Here is a 20,674-nt window from a genome sequence, read left to right as displayed (position 1 = left end):
GAATACATAAGTTAAGTTTTGTAATCAAAAACAAAGTAAACAAGATGCAAATATTAATAAAATATTTTTTATTTTTATTTGTATTTTTTTTCACAAACAGTAAGAAATAACTGTAAATATTTAGCAAAATGTTTCAATTTTTATTTATTAAAGTTTGTTATATAAGGGACCTGAAATTTTATTGGGCGAATTGTTACAAGTTTGTTTTTCAAAAAAAGCCATAATGTTTAACATATTTTATAACAGTCTCACTATCTACATTTCTATTCGTATTGGAATCAAAGTCTTCTTGTAAGTAAATTTTGTTGATCATTATTTAAATGTTTTGCTACTGTAAAACTATTTTAAAATAATTTATGTCAAACACTAACCATTATGTTGTGATGCATTGATAATTTTGTTGTTATATAACTGTATAAGAGGTTTTATCTTAAACATCAATAGAGATAAATATCCATCTGTACAATTTGATTTTTTTTTAGTGCTTGAGAGAGTAATATTAACAGGATTGCCACTTTACCTGGAAACCTTGAAAAACTTAGAAAAACCTTGAATACGACAACTTTAGCAAAAATAATCAGGAAAATCTGGAATTTGAAAAATTTTGATATAAACCTGGAATTTTTATTATTATCAGTGCTAAAATTTTAATAGACACAAAAAAAAAATTACCACATAAGCAAGATTTTTTTGTCATCAGCAAATTTTTTTTATTTAAAACACATTTAAAGTAACTTTAGCATCTTTTAAATGTTTTTGTACTTTTTAACACAGTTTCAATTATAGAAATTAACTTTTAACTAAAAATAGACCCAAATGTATTTACTTTTAAAAACCTGGAAGAAAATTAAAAAACCTGAATATTATAAAAAAAACCAAGTTGTAACCCTGTTTTAAGCTTAATGTAATAAAATAAGTAATAGGTTAAATGTAATTTAAAAAGAAACTTATGATTACTGTATAAATTAATTTTGTATTAAATCTAAGTACTGGCCATAATCATTAGCAGTTATCTTTTATCAATATTAGTTTTAGAACCCCTACATAGTTATATTGTTAAAGTTAATTTATACCTTAATAAAATTATAAAATGCACAATTGTAAAATTTTGATATTTAAGTTACCACCAGTTAGATATTAATAATTGAAATGTAAATAGAAGACTAATTACTTAAATGTTTTTGAACAGGTACCTTAAAAAAGTTTACTTATCAATATGGGTTTACGGGACAAAAAGCAGTGGAAAGCTGACTACTTCACCAAAGTTGTGGTAAGCTGAATTTATTAAATTATTTTCAATCAATTATAAAAATTAATACATATTAGTGTTTTTTATATATGAAAAAATTTATTCCTTTGATCTTGTTTTAAAGACACTGCAATAATCCATCTGACACTTAAAAAACTTGTGTAAATTTAATAACAATGAGAATTTAAACTATAACAAAATAAAACAATTAAATACACTTTAGCAGACTCTTCTTAATTTATTTATATTATCTAGAAGTTAAGTAGTTAACTTCTAGATAATATAAATAAATTAAGAAGAGTCTGCTAAAGTGTATTTAATTGTTTTATTTTGTTATCACTAATTTTTATTATAAAAGTAAGGAGTGATATAAATTTGAATTGAACTAATGATATCTGAAGTAAACCAAATGCTTTTTTTGGGCTCCATATTTAAACCCACACTTCTAACAATAACTTTTATGTTATTGGGGACCAATGATACCAATTCAAACATTGAATTAACACTTATTTTATAATAATTTATTATTATTGATGGTTAATGATTTGAAAAGCCTCAATTTGCTAATATTTATTTTAGTACCACTTACTGTGCAAGTATCCCTATGATATTTAGTAAAATTAGTTTCAAGTCAATTAGATTACAAATGAAAAATATCATACAACACAGCTTGCATAGTATATTCAGGATTTAACTCCATGAAATTTTAATTTCATAATAAAATTAAGGATAAGTTTGCAGGAATTATGAAAGTTTATAGATATGCTATTTGTCAGCAAACATTAGATATTATATCTCTAGTAGTCAGAATTTTTGTAAAACCTGCACCCAAGTGTAATAATTTCAGCAATTAATTAATTAACTTAAATAATGATTTTATTTTAAGAAAACCCATCAGTATATTGTATTAGTTTATAAAAAAATTCCTAAACTAACAGTTTCAATAAAAAGCACCCTTAAATCTCAATCAGACAACTTAGCCCTTAAAATGTACCAAGTTGAAAAAAAGAGGTTGTTAATGCAGTTTGATAAAAAGTATCTGTTATGGTCTGGATAACTTAAGGAGAGCATCAATAACAAACTGAAAATGTAATATATTCAATGTCTTGATCAAATAAGACCCTAAATGTAATATATTTTTAGCTTGATATTGGTACTCACCTAAAATTAACTATAACCAAAGTATCTATGGAAATTATGTAGTTTGCAAACTAGTTAATTTAATACCCACACCTTGAGTCCGCAATGCTAATTGTAATTTAACTTCAGACACTCTTGGACAAATATCCAAAATGTTTCATTGTCGGAGCAGACAATGTCTCTTCCAAACAAATGCAGCAGATCCGTGCTTCCATGAGAGGTAAGGCTGAAATTTTGATGGGAAAGAACACCATGATGAGGCGTGCCATCACCCAACATCTTGAAAACAATCCTGAGTTGGAAAAGTAAGTGTATTAAGTGAATCATTTAGTATAAAGTATTTAAAATGATAATAGATAACAGATAGAGTTGATAATAGAGAACAAGCTATTTTAATAATAATAACTGTTAAAATTTTGATAATGATATATTAAGGTTTTAGTAAATTTACTTTTCTTATGTAAATTAAACCATAATAAGACTTTTTTCTATTTTAATCTAATTACCAAGTCAACATTAGAAAATAGTTATAAAAGGAATGAAATAATATGTCTGTACAATACTTCAACTTTTATACAATGATGAATTTTTTTTACTAGTTTTCTTTTCTACTACAAAATTGAATGATTATTAGATGTCTGAAAAGCTTATTATTAGTTTAAACTACATAACAAGTTCAATGTTTTGAAATAAGCTTATAAGCTTTAAATAATTTCAATATTAATTTGTTATAAAGAATTTAAAGCTTAATCTTAAGTACAACTTGTACTTAATTGAAATATATGCCTGTAAATTAAATTTCAACATAGCTATGAAAGTTCTAACAAATACTTTTAAATGTTGAATAAAATACAAGCACAATGATAATAACAATTTCTTGGTGAAACTTATGTTGATGATATATCCAAAATGTTTCAAGACGAGTCTGAGTGCTTAAAATGCTCTTTCGAGCTAAGTAAATTAATTTACCTCAAATGCTAATTAACCTTTTTGTAAACAGACTTCTTCCACACATCAGAGGAAATGTTGGTATGGTCTTGACTGATGAAGATCTTGTAGAGATCCGTGACTTGATCCTTTCCAACAAGGTGGCCGCCCCAGCTCGTGCCAACGCAATTGCACCCAATGATGTCATCATCCCCCCACAGAACACTGGTCTTGGTCCTGAGAAGACCTCTTTCTTCCAGGCTTTGAGCATCCCGACCAAAATTTCCAGGGGTTCTATTGAAATCGTGGTAAGTTGATGTGAAACTTGTATGACTGATTTTTTTCTGATCTGAAGTACTTATTGTATCTGATCCATTTTAAGAATATAATTTTTTAATATGTTGTTTAAAATACTATTGAATGAATTTATATACGTGTATAAGCACAATGATAACAACAATTTCTTGGTGAAACTTGTGTTAATGATATATCCAAAATGTTTCAAGACGAGTCTGAGTGCTAAAAAAAAAACCAAATCAATATTTAATAAATGCTGTTATCAATACTAAACTTGCTTTATCCTTACAGAACTCTGTCCATCTGTTGAAGCCAGGTGACAAGGTCGGAGCTTCAGACGCAACCTTGTTGAACATGTTGAAGATTTCTCCTTTCACTTACGGTCTTGAAGTCTGCCAGGTCTACGACAACGGCACCACTTTCTCACCAGCCGTTCTTGACATCACCGAGGATGACCTCCGCGCCAAGTTCACCCAGGGTAAGATTTTGTTGTTAGATACATTATTTTGAAATACAAACTTAACCACTTGCCTCCAATCATGTGGACATTACATATGAAAACACATTTTTTTATTTATTTAAATGTACTATAACCATTTTTCTTATCAGGTCTTGCCGACGTTGCCAGTGTTTCTTTGAGCATTGGATACCCAACAATGGCATCTGCTCCTCACAGCATCATCAACGGATTCAAGGATCTCCTTGCCATTGCTGCTGCCACTGAAATCACCTTCCCAGAAGCTGAGCAGGTTTGTTTTAAACATATTCTCTTTAACTTTAAAACTTGATTGTTTGTTACTTACATTACATGACATGAGTCTTGTTATTATTTGAAGTAATTCATGTATTAAAAATTATATCCTTAACAATATTTTAAATATAAATCTCTTTACCACAGATGAAGGCCTACCTTGCCGATCCAACCGCCTTCGCAGCAGCAGCTCCAGCAGCCGCCGAAGAAGCGCCCAAGGAAGAGGCGGCCGCCGCAGCCGTGGAGTCTGAAGAGGAATCCGATGACGATATGGGATTCGGTCTCTTCGACTAATGCTCCGACGATGTGACGTCACAAAACACGATTTTTGTCCAACAGTGTCATGGCTGGCTGGACGCATGCCTTGCTGAAAACACTGTTGGCTTTCGAGGTTTTCAGCAAATTCACGGCTGGTCCACTATTTTTAAGCTGCCGTTTCTTTCGAATAAATCGTGTTAATATATATTTTGTTGTCTGTTATTATTTTTATCCGACGCACAAATAGTGAGTTAAACATAAGTTTTCTGAATAATCAACAAATATTATTCTTAATACATTACATAAAGTTCTACAGTAAAAATTTAAATAAACAGTTTCTGTAGATGGAACTTATTAAATGAAAACTGATAACTTTAAATAGGAATTATTTGAGGGGACACGTACTTGGTAAAGTGAAGTTACTATACTATAAAGAAGAAATGTAGACAAATGATAAAAAGTAGCAGTCTTTAGGCAATTTTTTCGGGTTGTGATATTTGATAATTTGACTAGATTGATGAGTCTGTTTAACATTGCCGATTATGAATCAAGAACATCAAATGTTTTGCAATACTTGTGTTGAACATTTACTTCTTATATTTCACATAAAAGTAAGATAACCCGAGATAATTAAATTAACAGCTATATTGAAAACAGCTTAAGGTTTTTACAATAATGTCTAATCCTGCCCTGAATATAGTTTAACAAGTTATAGTAATTTTTAATTTAGGCTTTACGGTTGATAGCTTGAAAATACTAAAGCTGGATTAATGAATTTTAAAGAATTTCCACATGTCCAGTAGTAAAATTTCAATTTGACCCAAAATAATAAATTAAATATGTTACCATAATATTTTAAAAACTTTTTAGATACAGTCTTTTCAATATATATATATTATCTAATACAATTTCTTACCTTCAACTTAACTTTAGATTAAAAAAGACCGAAAAAGGTGTACTATTAAACGTGAAAGAAATTAAATTTAGGAAATCTGGTATTTTTGAAAAAAGTGGCAACCATGACTTAAGTTAGTATTGAAAGAATGCTTGATGAGGATGATAAAGTAAAGCCATAAAGCAAAAGTTAGATTACTTAATTTGTATGTAGTACCGGAATACTTGGCATTTTGATTAAAAATGTATAGGTAGTATAACTTAATTAGCATGAATATTCGTAAATACTTGGTGATTGACCCATAAATATTTTCTTTTTTGAAACACCAGTAACATTTATTCGTCTTTATATAATTTATTTTGTAAAATTGAATTAAGTTTTTATAATATGTCATTGCACCTAATATAACCATGCAATTATCACTTAAGTCACAATAAAAGTTAGTAGTATCAAACTTTAAAGTTTCTGTGTTCAATTTTTTCATCAACTTCTATTATAGCACCGGTTTTGGTAATTAGAACGCAGTAGTGGTTCTGTATACTCTTAATCTAATAAAAATTTTATTGAATTGAAAAGAAATACATCAGAAATAGATTATCCAATTTCGTTAAGTTAGTCTAGAAGATAATGATAAGTTTGGGAAACGTAACTGAACACTTATGCGCGACATACTTTGTGCAAAATGACCAAAATTGAGACTTGAATTAAAAAAATATAAATTCTATGTATTGTATAGCATACTAAATTATAATTTAATACAGTTTTGCCTATAAAAAGAAGTGAAACTTTTTTAATTTACATAGCCCAGCAAAACTTATTTTTAATGTGTCCGAACCGAGATAGTTTTTGGTAAGACTGACCCGTTTACTAGATTTTTAGGTAACATAAGATTTTATAATTGTATTTTTTAGTTTAGCAATAATAGTTTTGAAAGTTATAAGTTTTGGATTTCAAAAAAGTGAGCTGAATATTATTTTTAAAAGATTTCCAGATCTTATCTTAAAATTTTTTATGCTGATCATATAAATATAAATAAAGCTGAAAAAATTAAGTCACAACTATATTTTAGTATTTTCTTATAATATATTACTTATTATTGTCAACGAAGTAAAATAAAAAGTTCTGAGATGTTAGAGTTATTAAGTTTTTTGTTTTTAATGCAGTTTACAAAATTGAATTGCATATATTCAGCTCTAAAGTTGTTTTGTTTTATTGAAAGTCTCAGAAGTTAAGAAATTTAGACAAGTAGACTTAAAACAGTGTTTTTATAATAATACAGATGATTTTTTTACTAAAAATAAATAATATATCAAGACTACTTTTTAACGATTTAAAAGCTAGATACATAAACATTTTTCGAGTTTAAAATAAAAAAAAATATTTTAACTTGAAAAGAACGCATTCACAATTTAATGGAGTCACTTTTAGATTCACACATTTTTTGATAATAATTATTTTAACGAAATTTCTAATTTTTTTGCAGGGTTTCTAAAAAAGTTTGCTTAGATTTAGAGGTAAAAGAGTTTTAAAATGTCTTAAATTGAAGGCTGGTTGTTATTGATAATAAGTCATAGTTAATTTTAAGATGATGTAGTATTGAGGTGAACTGTTTAGTTTGAACAGAAAGGTATTAAGAGCTGAGGCGAAAGCGTTAGGTATCGATAAGATTTTGGAGTTAAAATAAAAGCTTTAGCTTTAGATGTTAATGTCCAAGTTTAAAGTTTACAGGTTTGCATACCTAAACTTTAAAACTATGTGGTCCAGAGATACGATTAACGCTTATGGTTGTGGGTTTCAATAGTATTTTGAGCACAAGAGAGGGTATTGTGTTAACAACTTGCTGTTACCCGAACAAAAGAGACATCACTGTTAACACTGTGCGAACTAAAGAATATATAACATCTATCACACTCAATGTGTTTGGCAATCATTTACTTATTATGATGTCATACAGTACTACTATCTGTTAATTAAATAAACTGTTTTTTTTTTTTTGGTGTGGGGTCGAAGAGCTCAGTTGGTTAAACGTGCTAATAAAGTTAATGTTGCAGGTTCGATCCCACGTACTGGCCATGTCTGACTTTTTCATTTAAACTTAGGATTTTGAAATATACATTTAGTTTTTGTTTAAAACAATTTAAACAAAAACCATGAGTAGTTTTGCTTTTCAAATTAAAGATTGAGTCAAATAGTTTTTTTTCTTTTGTTATATGTAAAATATTTTCATTTATATTAAACAAAAATGTGGTACTTTACTGTCAACTAAAATTTTAGAATTAAATCCCTATTTGTTATTTGAAACTAGATTACTACGTTACATCTAGCTCCTTGCAACTTCCATTATGAAGCTGGTTTAAATAAACTTTCTATAAAAAGTAAAAATTCTAAAAATTAACTCAATGAAAATAAATGTATCAACTAAAAAAAATTCAAGCTAGACTAACAAGAGTGAACAATTTGAAACTTATGTTAAAAAATAGTAATTGAGCCTTTAATTTTCATACTTACACAATAAGTTATTTAATTATAGTGATTTTTTTTAAGGAAAATTTATAGAATTTTGTGCCAAATGTACATGTATGTAATAATGGAATCCAAAATTTGTGGTTTTAAACAAGTTATATAAAAAAATAGTAACAAATAAAGTTTTTGATTTTCAGTGAAATTAGTTAATTGTTAGTACTAAGTCTAAGTGTTTTACAATACAACACAGTTAGAGATAATTTAACTTTCAAACATAATTATAAACATATATAAAAAAAAATCAGTTTTATAAGTTTATTTTGACCATTGTTTCGAAAATTATCATCTGTCATTTTCGCAAAAAGAACTATAATAAACAAATATTAGTAGTAAGAACTAAAAATACAAGTTTTTAAGAATGTAAATAATACACGAAAAAGATTTACTAGAAGAATTTAACTTGTTTAACAGCTGACATAAACTTAAGCAAAATTTATAAATTAAAAAAAAATGCTTGTAGCTAAATCATAAAAGACAGTACTGAAATGTGCTTTTATTTAACTTAAATTTTTAAGTTCTACGAACATTTTTTGGCATAGCATTTAATAAATTCCTGGATACTTACTTGTTTCTTAATTCAGATATATAAATTATTAGCCTTGTTTACATCTGAAAGACATCTGATTTTTCTTCAACAGACATAAAAAAAAATTAATGACTTAAAAATCAAAAAATTTCAAGAGCTTAGGTTATATAAGAATAAATTTAAAAATAGACTAATTTATAAATAAAATTAAACTAGAATATTGTCTAAAAAGTGTGTGCAAGTCACCAAGGTATGTATTGTCATCCACAAGTGTAAATTAGAGGTTACATTTTATTAATGAAAGTAATTACCAAAGGGTTTGATTTAAACCCCTGTTAAAATTGTAATGAAAGTTATTTTTTAAATTGTAATTTTTAGTTTAGTAGAGGTACTAATTAGATGTTAAAATACTATAGGTAAAGAAATTTCTATTTGCTTCAATAAAATTAACTTATTTTTATGTTTATATATACACAAAATGACTTACACAAACCCTATAGTTTTAACTTCAGTTTCAATTTAAGTTTAAAGTTATTTTTAGACTTTGAAAAAGATCATCTATTTCACTTATTGTTCTGCATGATTTTTGGTTCAAATATTTTTAACGTGCTTACCATCAAAAAAATTTGTATTTTATACTGCTTATATTTGGTAAATATTTTTCATTTATTTTAAACATACTTAGGCTTTACAATTTATATGCATGAAAGATTTTAAATTTTTCATGCCGAATAAAAATAAATAAACAAAGCGGATAGTTTTGAAATACAAACATGTTTCAGTATAACCTTACAATATATATTTTTTATTATGTCGCCAAGAAAAAAGGATTTGTTTTTAAATTTATAACTTTTGAGTTTTCTGTCTATTTAACCGAATGATATCTTATATATACACAGCTGTAAAGTTGTTTTGTTTTTTGAAGGTACTTATTAAAAAATTAGTCAAGGAAACTCAGAACGATATTTTTCTAACAAAATAGTTTTGTTTTATACTTTAAGCTTAATAATTTACCAAAACTACTAATAAACGATGTAAGAGTTAGAAATGCAAACATTTTGCAAGTAGATAAATATGCATTACTTTAGTGTGATAAGAGCAAGTTCACATCTAAGCGGATGTTTTTGTTACATTTACAATGTTTTTGAAAAGTTATCATTTTCACGCAAGTTGTACTTTTGTGCAGGATTTTTGGAAAATTAGGAGATTATATGTTTTTAAATGTATTCAACTGAAAGCTGGTTGTAATGACAGGTCTTAAGTGAAAAATTAATATTAATATGATTATAAGATGTAACGTTATAAGGCGTTAAATCCTGGAGATCCTGATAAGCTAAGCTTATCGGAATGTATATCACAGATGTTCTTGTGCTAAAACTTTATTCCGACTAACGGCGTTTCACTGCTCTCAAATAAATTTAAGAACAGATCTACGGAGTCTCAAAAAGCTCTTAGAGCTTTTTGAGACTCCGTAGATCTGTTCTTAAATTTATTTGAGAGCAGTGAAACGCCGTTAGTCGGAATAAAGTTTTAGCACAAGAACATCTGTGATATTAATATGATTATTTATAAGGGATAAATGTTGTTATTAAACAATCAAATTAGTACTGAGAGCTAAGGTACGGATTATTGAAAATAAATAATTAGGTTAAGATATTTATATTCAAGTTAGGAGTTTACAAGTATATCTAAGATTTTAAGATATACGGTTCAGAATTACGGTTAATGCTTATGGTTACGAATTAGACTTATACTTTAAAGTTTAATAATAAGTAGATTATTTGATTCAGGGTCTAAAGTTAGGAATATGGTGTTAACAAATTGCTGTTACCCGTAAAAAGCGAAACAATTCCAAAGTGACCTCCTTTGCTAACTTAATACCTGTATACTCAAATAAGCACTCTGTACAAAACACCTGCGTCATACTCAATGTGTTTTGTCATTTTTCTATTACGATGTCTAGTCCTGAACAAGACATTAAACTGTATTCGTGAAGTATGGCTCGATAACTGAAAGATTGTTTTGTACACCAGGTCCTTAGATTAAACTTTTTAAGCAACTTTTTTTTTTGTAGAATTAAATTTTATGTAACTATTATACAGTACTCTTAAGTTTTAACTAAATACTCACAGGTAACATCCTTATTTAGTATTTTATACTTATGATCTTTTAATAAAACATTATCGATTAATAGAGATTAATAAAAATTAACAAGTAGCTATGGCTTTTAAACTAAAGACTGAATTAAGCTATTTTTATATTTTATGCACTAGATAATCTATTTTTTTTGTAAAATAATTTTTGATATTTAAATACAAAACATTACTAGCTTGCTCTTTGTTGTGTGACATATGAAATTTTTAGGGAAGTAGAATAAGTGAGTTTTAATTTTAGTAGTTTTATTTTTTATTTTAAGCATTTGAGTTTTAATGAACAAACAGTCTATAAAAAATAAAGTTTCAAAAAAAAAAAAAGAATTGCAATTTGTCGTTTTAAAAATGTTAACTATTAATTAATATTAATAATCTGAAAACTAACAATCTATACCACTTTAAAAATCTAAAGCTAAACTTTGAAAATAAGTTTTTGACAAGTTGTTTCAAAAAATAACAAAAACATTATAATTATGCGATTATTGCCTAAAAAAATTAGCTGCTGTAAAAAGGAAACAGTATATAAACATTTGTGTATAAAAAATTATTAGATAAAGTTGTTAAAGTATTTTGTTTTAAGAACTATATACTTTATAAAAAACAAGTAAAAAAGCTAAAAAATCTGCAAAATAGTTATAAAAAATCATGTTTTACTATAAACAACGATTTGCTACAAGAAGAAGAATTAAAAAAATTATGTAAAATAAAAATAGTATAATTTTGATGATTGAAATATTATTTTCTGAAAACTTTTTGAATAGTAAACTTTTTTAAGAGTACAAGCTAAAAGTTAACTTAAAAGATAAATTTCATTTTAAAAATATTTTTAAACACATAATTTGTTTGAGTAGTACTTTTTTTTCTACAATAGTAGATAAATATTTTGTTGATTGCTACTTTTTATAAAGCTTTAATGTTACAAAAAAATGCGTATTTGACTACAGTAGATTAAAATTAAGATATTATAAGTTTATTGGTTGTTATACTATAAAAAAACGTTTATTAGTACAACTATGCCTTATAAGGCCGTGAAACTAAGGTTGTACTAATAAACTTTTTCGGTATTATTCTTGCTCACGTTAGTATTTGAGTACTTTAACATTGTCGAGTTAGAGGAGACTTTCATAGTCTATTATATTATAACTATATGTTCTTTTTAAAGAAGATAAACTTATAACCTTTATCTTAACCGTATAATTCTTCTATAATTTTGAAAAAAAAGTACTAAAAATGAATTAGACTAGCAGTAAACGTTTTACATAATGCCGTGGTTTACTATTTTTAAGTTTAATTTTTTAAATTTATTAAGCTTATCAGTAATTTAAAATATGTAAAATAATTTTCAAACATCAAAATAGTATTCTGGTTTTATTAAAAAGTACAACATTAAACTAAAGTTTGGAGTTAAAAATATCTTGAAAATAAAACAACTTAAATATTTTAAAAATACCTTATCAAACACATGAACTTTACTAAAATAACATTCTATACACAAATTTTCAACAAAAAAAATGTAGTAGAGACAGACTTGTTTTTTAATAAATAAAACTATATAATTATTTTTTTTGGTATAAAAATAAAAAATATAATTATATATTTTTTATCAAACACAAAACAACTTAAAAAAAAATGAGTATCGGTATTTTAAGGATTCTTCACAGAATAAAAATATAGATACAGTTATATAAGAACAACAAAACTTTGAAGCTTTGTTATCTAATTAAATTATGTAGCTCCTTTAAGTAATGATTGCTTTTAGATAATGAATGAAACAGGTGACAACATGTAAACAATAGAAAAAAAAAATTTAGTGAAGTGTAATACAAAAACTTTTTTTTTTGTTAAAATTGTTCTCCCACGTTTTTTTTGTTTTAGTTTAAGACGCAGTTAGTTAAAAGGTATGAGTTTTAGCTGTAAATACAATTTTTTATTCCAAGACATTTATATTTTTGACTTACAGTTAGAATTTTATATTTTTGACTTACAGTTGAAATATTGTAGAAATAAAGTGTATCGTTTTATAAAGTCTGACTATCTAAATTATGTTTACGAAATTTATTTGTGAATATGAATATTAAAACTTTAAAAGTTAACTTAAAAAATTTTAGTTATTAAATTTACTTACTTTCATCCACTTTGTATCTTATTGAAAACGTAATGTAACGATAAAAACGTTTCATTCTAAACATCTTCTACTGGTCAATCACCAAATTTGTTTTTTATACTTAATTTAGAGTTATACTTTAAGCATAAGTCAACAAAATATACATTTGGTGATTGATCTCTAAGACTTGCTATTAAACTTTAAAGGTTGAATTTTTTGATAAATTTTATATTTTTATCTTTACTTTTTAACCAAAATCTTTTAAATATGTTTTGAAAAAGTAGACATATATGCAAAAATCAATTAAAGTTTAGGCGTATAAAAATCATTTGTATGTATATATATATTGCTTTTTAATTTTTTTTCAAACTTCCACTGTTGATTGTTATATATTTAAGCTTGCATAATAGATAAGAGTCTTAAAATGTTGTATTAATATGTTGTTGTAAAAAGATAAGCTTTACCAATGTTAAAATTCAGTGTTAAAAAACTTAAGTTTGAGCTTTTTTAAACTTTAATTGCTTTTTAAAATCTTAACACTCGCTTCAACAAGTTGCATTAACTGAGTTACTATAATGATAAAAATATTAAATAGTTTTTAATTATATCAAACTCTACTTTCATAAAAATGCCTTGGGTGTTTTTATCACAAGTTATAAAACTTTTCGCGACTTGTCATACAAAAGTAGAACAAGTATTTTATGGTTTCAATGTTTTGTCTACGTTCTTTTTTCTGGTGTGTGTAAAAGTTGTGCTACATGAAAATTTCTCAAACCGCACAAAACATAAAAACAACTGATAAAATGATAGTACTGTAGGTAATGTTGAGAGAAATGACTATTTTAGTAAAACATCTTACAAACTTTTGATTTTGTAGTCTAAACAATAAAGGGTTTTATTTGTATATTTTTCAAATTACTTTGCTAAGTTTATTTGCTTAATATTCAAATTTTTAAAAGAAATCAATTTGAAAATTAGTTTATGTTTTAGAGTAGTTTAGGCGAAAAGAAAACTGTATAAAAAAAGTTTTATGTACACTTAAAATAATTATTTTCTATTTTTTTTTGCAGCTTAGTTATCTAAACAGATTTGTGATTTAATTTAAAATCTACTTGTAATAATACAACTAGTTGAGATGAATAAAATTATAAGCCTTTTAGTGGTAGATTAGTGTTTAAACTTGTTAAATTAAAACAAAATAGTTCGTATAGAGTTTTTAATATTAATTTCATACCAAATTTGTATTTTGATTTTACTTTTACAAAAGTTAGTTGTATACAAAAAAACAAAAGTTTTTCATTAAAGTTATAATGACTTGAAAAAAACTTATAAGGAAAAGAACTTTATTTATAATGAAAAACTGTTTGTAGAATAATTTTTCATCTAGTTTCCAACTTTTTTGTATTATTAGTAGAATTATACACTTCTTTTTACAAAAAAAGATAACTAACTACCAGTAGTATAAAGTATTAATTATAGTATATATACGACGTAAGTTTTACTTCAAACAAACTCTCGTTTTTGCTTGTTTGAATTTTTTAAAGTAAAGAAGTTTTATTAAAAATCAAATTTTTGTTTGACATGTCTTTTTATTTACTTTAAGAAACCTTCCGTTATAACAAATATATATATATATATATATTCGTTAGTTAAGTTACATATTACAAACTTGACTTTATAGTAAAAAAAGAATTAACAAAGACTTAATTAAGATTTACAGTTTTGAAATATTTTAATATGTGTACCAAAAAGTTAACTTTAAGTAAACTAAGGTGATTAGAAACTGTGTATATGCAAAAGTTAAGTTGCTAACTCTAATTTTATACATAGTTAGGTTTGATAACTTAAGAATTAGTTTTTGTTATGATAATTAGTACTTAAACTTGCTTTATAAAGAAGTTTTATGAAGGTTTAAGGTATTAAGATATTTCAATCAACTATTTTAATATCAAATTATAATAGTTGATTTTTAACTTCGAGTTAAAAATGTGTTCAATTTATACAATAAACTTGTTTTTGGATTGAAAAGATTTTAATATTTACTTGCGTTGTTACTAAAATTTTTATTGTCTATTTAAGCATTGTTTTGTTAAAGTTCTAACTTAAAGAATGCAAATACAATGACTGTTTGACCAAAGTGAACTTAACTAATCATGAAGTTTTAGTTTACTAAAAAGCAACACTAAATTAAAGTTTGCAAGAAAAGTGAACAAATTAATGTGATCTAACCTTAAATTTTTATAAAAAAGTCAAATGTAGTTTTTAATGCAAACTTAAAACAATATTTTCAAAAGTGGTAAATACTTTTTTTGCTAATTTATAGTTATCATCAGCTTTACATTAAAGTTTTTTTATTATTAAGAAAAAAATTGCTAAATGGTTTAACAGATCGTTTCAGTATTTTAGTCAGCAGTTTTAATTTCGAGTAGAATGTTCATTATTTTATTTTTGTTATACGTAAAACCTATAAAACATGAATTAAACTTGTGTGCTTATTTTTTCTATCGGTTAATTAGATTGAAAATTGATTAAAAATTACTGTCAACAGTAACTAGTAAGTATTTGCTAAAACAGCTTATAAAGTCAAAGTGTATGGTGTGTTAAACTTATATCAAAAGCTGTTGTTATTTTTTTGTTACTGACGTTGTTTGTTTTTTATATTTTATACAATTTATTATCTTATCATATTTTTTATATACTTTTAAGTAGAAAATATGTTTTATAAAAGATTTTATACTTTTGTCAACATTTATAATAATAAATTTAGGTACTAAGTACTTTCTTTCATTAAAAAAAAAAACTAGTTTAAAAGTTTATACTCGTTTTCTTCTATATTTAATTAATTTTAATCAAATTAAAATTATTTAATTTTGAAAACGTAAAAGCTGCATTAAAATTTAAGCTTAGTTATATTTAAGACCAAACTTGTAGCTTTGATCTTTGAGCTTGTACTATTTTTAACTGTTTTCAAGTTCGAGTAGTTAAATTTGGTAACAAAGTTAAGTGTTTGAATTAACAATCAAAGTACATTTTTAAATAAAACTTGTTGCACATAAAATCTATAAGTGCAGTTTAAAAAATTGGCATACTAAAAGGTAACCATGAGAAAAAATATATGAACTTAACTTAGTCTCTAGTAAATATTTCAGTTCGTTTTACTCACTATCAACTTTTAATATTTCTAAATAACAAAAACAAACTTTCGAAAAATTGTACAGTAGAAAGATAATTAGTTATATTGAACTATGATAATTTTTCAACTTAACAGAGTTCATTTGCAAACTTTTTTTTAAATTTCTATTTTCTAAAGCTTATTAAAAAAAAAAAACAATTCTTAAAAATTTAATATGTTATTATATGTTATAACTTAATATGTTATAAAAATTTGTTATTTAACCTAAAAATGATACTTAAAAATTTCCATCAAATCTTTTAACTAAAAGTTTAAATATCTAAAGAGTAAAAAGATAATATTAACAATAAAATCTATGTACATAATATTTGCTCATCAAAACTCATGACCGATTTGTTTGAAAAAGATTAAGATATTTGTTGTACTTAAATACAACTATTTGAGTTTATTTTTTCTAAAACAACTTAATCAACAATAAATTATTTGATAATTGTCGGTCTATCATAATGTTATGTCAACTTTGAACAAACAAACAATTCTCTTTCAAAAAGTCGTACCATTTTCTGTGATTTATTAACAGCTATAATTATTAAAAAGTTTCATAAGAAATAAGCAACTACTACATTATTTCCGCTGCTCTAATCAACGCTTAAAATTTTATTATTGTAAATAGACTTGAATAGTTTGTATATGGTAGCACCATATTATATGTTTAAGGCCCACGTTAAGTGAAAATATAAAAAATAATAAAAAAGGTAATTATTTTTTAAGAAAAATTACTAAACTACAAAAGTTAACTTTTTCAATTGTATTATTATATTAAAGTATTTTTTGTCAAGTATTTCAAAAAAATAAAAAAAGTTGAGTAAAAGGTAATATGTTATTGAAATGTCGTTTACAAAACTTTAAAGATAGCTTAAAACTTAAATTTTGTTTTGTAATTTTAATAGCTTTATTTTTAACGCTTCAGATTATTTAGCCAGTCGAATAGTTTTTAAATTAACTTCTTTATATCTTCATATAAACTAAATTGCAAGAAATCATAAAAAGGTCAAAATTATTGTTTATATTTTTAGGTAATTATATGTTTCTACTTTTCACGGTCTACCTGCTTTTAGATTTCTCGTTTTATAATGTGTCAAATAAGTACGTTGAACATGACATTTCTAAATTTTTTAAGTACAAAACTTTTAAACTACTTATTTAGTTTTTATTCAATTTTTTAAGGTGTCGTTCTAAATTTTCTAATTCTATAAAAAGATTTATTAAGGTTTGTTTTAATATTAGTTTAACCTAAAAAAAGAAGAAACATATTTAGACAAATTGCAAAACTAGTTTGTAATGATTTGTTTAGTTTTTTTATTTTCTAACCACACTAACCACATTTTTCTTTAACTTTTTCATTATTATATAAAATTATTAAAAAGCTTTCAGCTGTTTTTTAAATTCTACTTGAAGCAAAATGAAGCAATATACAGTTGCAGTGATGGGAGCTGCTAAAGTTGGAAAAACTTCAATCATTAGGCAATTTGTTGAAAATACGTTTGAAACAAAGTGAGTTAATTTTAAAACTTTTGTTAAAACTTTTTGCTGAACAAACGACAAAAAAGTTCTCAAAAAATTTAGTCCTAGGACTTGTAGTACGAAAAAACCTTCCGGTTATCGAGTCAATTTTGAACATGTTTTTATCATAACCTTTTGCATTACTTATTTTTTTACTAGTTAAAAAATCTTTTAGTTTTCGTATGTGTTTCAACACTGTGAAGTTTATATAAATGTTTAAAAAAGATATATTTATAATTTTCACCTCTTTTAATAAACTAACTTTTTAATGTTTATCTTATTTGACTAACTTAACAGTTCTAGTAAATTTATAGACTTAACATATAAGTTGAAAATAAACTAAGATAAAAAATACAGATACGAGCCAACGATAGATGATTTTCGAAGGAAAAACTTGGAATTGAAGAAAGAAACGATAAAAGTTGAAATTTTCGACACTCCTGGAAATGAAGAGTATTTTGAAATAAGAAATTTGTCAATAAGAAATTCCGAAGGATTCATTCTCGTTTATTCTTTAGACGATGCTGCAACATTTGAGGCAGTAAAAGTCATGAGGGAGCAAATCGTATTGAAAAAATCAACGTGAGTTACTGTTGAATTTTTACTTAAGATAAAGTAAAAAAAAATCAAAAATATTTAGACCAAAGTTTTTATTTATTACAGCGCATACAATAATAAAAAATTATTAGTTAAAGTATTGAACAAACTAATATTAAATAAACTTTTTCTATAATATCTAAACAGTTAAATAAATCTAAACTATATTTTACGTTTGTAAATAACAAAAACTTAAGAAAAAACTACCAAAATAGCTTCTAAATTATTTTGTTTCCAAAAATTTTAACCCAAAACAAACACTTGAAAGTTTCTAAACCAATTAACAAGTTTTTTTAAGCTGTCACTGATAAAAAACATTAAACAGCTAGTTATTCATGTAGAGAGTACGTGCAGATATTAAGAAAACAATTAAACTAAATTATATTAAGTTCTTTATACAAAAGCTGCTACTAATAAAAATTTTCTGATTTTTATAACAAGTTGAGCTAAGCCTAATTACTAAAAGGCTATAAATTAAATAATCTATCACGCAGAGAGTACGTGCCCTTCGTGCTGGTCGGCAACAAGCGAGACCTGCCAGACCGCCAAGTGGACCGCAAAGAGGTGCAAGAACTTGCCACCGGGTGGCGTAACTGCGAGTACACGGAAACTTGTGCTAGGAACTTCGGCGAGGTCCGGAACGTTTTTACGAAGTGCGTGGAGAGGATCGAGGAACTGCAGAGGATGAATGAAGTAAATTTGGAGGGAGTTAAAAGGAGGAGGCAGTGCGTTCCCTGCACAGTCATGTGAGAACTATTTTCGAACAGTGAACAGTGCCTCTTTACTAGTTAATTACCCAGTTCCCTTTTTTATTTCCTTATTAGTTCCTAGCACTGTCATGTAAAGTTGGAACTGTCTCGAACAGTGAATGTTTTAAAACAATTTATTGCGTGTCTTGAGTTTATGTTTATTTTAGTTATTAATGTCAGTGAAATTTGAACCAACTTACTAGTTAGCTACTTTTTAAAAACTTCAAATAAATATAATTTTTTGTATATAACTCTTCAACATTTGCTTACTTATGTCTTAAATTATATGATTAAAAAATTTCATGTTTGTTTCTAAGAAATTTTTATTTTTGTGTTAGATTTTTTTGCATCTTTTTTAATCATAGTTTTGCTTTATTTGTTCGTTAGGTTTTTTAGTGCCTAAGCACTGATATTAAATATTTTCAAGTTAAAAAATAGAATTTAAAAAATGTTGACTATGAAGGCTTTTTGCTTGATATAAACAACTTTTCGAATTTACAACACAAAAAAAAAGTTTTTAAACAAATGTAAATTTTATAACTTTGTGACCTGATACACAATCAAAATAGTTGCAAATAGTTAAAAAACAAAAAAAAAATTAGCTATAAAATATTAAAACTCCTAGATAAACTAGAAAATCTAGTAAAATGTAGAACAGATGACCCAAAGACTTAATTCTATCGATGAATTAATCCTAACTACTAATATTTAAATTCGTTCAATACTTATAGGTTTATAAAAAGTTACACAGTGACTTACTTTTCTGTGTTGTGCTTTCATGGTATGTATAATATAATTAATATTACAGTAGACTACCGCTTAAGTACGCACTTTTGCCTAAATTTTCAATCATCAAGTTTTTCCAGATTATTTTTTGTTTCGAGGTAGAATGGCCAACCTGCTGAATTAGCCTGAGACTTTCATATTTTTTAAACTAGGGTGAGTAATCTTGAGTAGTCTAAGTGGCCTAAGATTGTGACAGTCCTGTTATTAAATGTTAATAAACTAAATACTTATGTAGTGGTTGCAGAAAAGTGAAAAGAATAATGATATTTGAGCTGTAATGCTATAAAATAAATAAATCTAGATGACAAAGTTAAAAAAACCTACAAATACAACAAAGTTAAATTATAATTTAATTTAAGTGTACGCACATTGATGTTTTGAAAATGTTTGGTAAACACAATGTAGTTTGGTACTTTCCCTCTAACAAAACAAAATATGGAAAATATGGCTTACTTAACTTTTTTATACCATTGACTGACATTGAATTTCTATATTTAATGTATGTATTATGTAATTATATAGAAACTTTTTTTAGAAATAATAAATCATATCAAAATCTATTAAATATTTTTGCAGATTAGAATTATGTATTAAATGTTGTATAAAATAAAAAGACTTGTTTATTTGGCTTAATTATTTGGTTGCTAGTTGTAAGAAAGAAAACAAACAACTAATTTTCATATTATACCATGTCGTCAAAAAGTACGCACTACCCGTGCTAAGTACGCACTTTTTGGTCGGGTTCAATTTGCGTACTTAAGCGGTAGTCTACTGTACTCTACTCTGAGGTCACACTTTGTAGTAGAGATAAAGTTTTTAAGATAAAAATGTACAAGTAAATTCAAAAATTATTATAAAATGTTTTTTGTATAAAAATAATCATGCAGCTAAAATCCTCAGAAAATTTTAAAAGTACAAAGAGTAATTTTTTTATTAAATTAAGACTTAAAAAATGAATACAATGGTAAAATTTAAAATAAGCAAACAAGCCTTTACACCACTTATATCTTTAAAATATAAAAA

At 25.5% G+C, this 20,674-nt stretch overlaps 2 protein-coding genes across 2 annotated transcripts; both read left to right on the top strand.

Annotated features, from left to right (window-relative positions):
* The first annotated feature begins 240 nt into the window (after window positions 1-240).
* Window positions 241-4,827, top strand: LOC145837279 (large ribosomal subunit protein uL10-like). The gene is made up of 7 exons (XM_082945080.1): window positions 241-291; window positions 1,190-1,270; window positions 2,519-2,694; window positions 3,390-3,624; window positions 3,905-4,091; window positions 4,223-4,362; window positions 4,512-4,827. The coding sequence occupies exons 2-7, from the start codon at window positions 1,217-1,219 to the stop codon at window positions 4,656-4,658; spliced, it is 939 nt and encodes a 312-aa protein (XP_082801206.1). The 5' UTR covers window positions 241-291; window positions 1,190-1,216; the 3' UTR covers window positions 4,659-4,827.
* A 12,591-nt stretch (window positions 4,828-17,418) lies between these two features.
* LOC145836693 (ras-related protein Rap-2c-like) lies at window positions 17,419-18,866 on the top strand. The gene is made up of 3 exons (XM_082944475.1): window positions 17,419-17,510; window positions 17,877-18,101; window positions 18,611-18,866. The coding sequence occupies exons 1-3, from the start codon at window positions 17,419-17,421 to the stop codon at window positions 18,864-18,866; spliced, it is 573 nt and encodes a 190-aa protein (XP_082800601.1).
* The last annotated feature ends 1,808 nt before the right edge of the window (window positions 18,867-20,674 follow it).

This window comes from Thalia democratica, chromosome 5 (genome assembly GCF_965202585.1).
Source record: "Thalia democratica chromosome 5, ktThaDemo2.hap1.1, whole genome shotgun sequence".
Taxonomy (NCBI): Eukaryota; Metazoa; Chordata; class Thaliacea; order Salpida; family Salpidae; genus Thalia; species Thalia democratica.
This window is presented reverse-complemented; position numbering and strand designations above follow the sequence as displayed.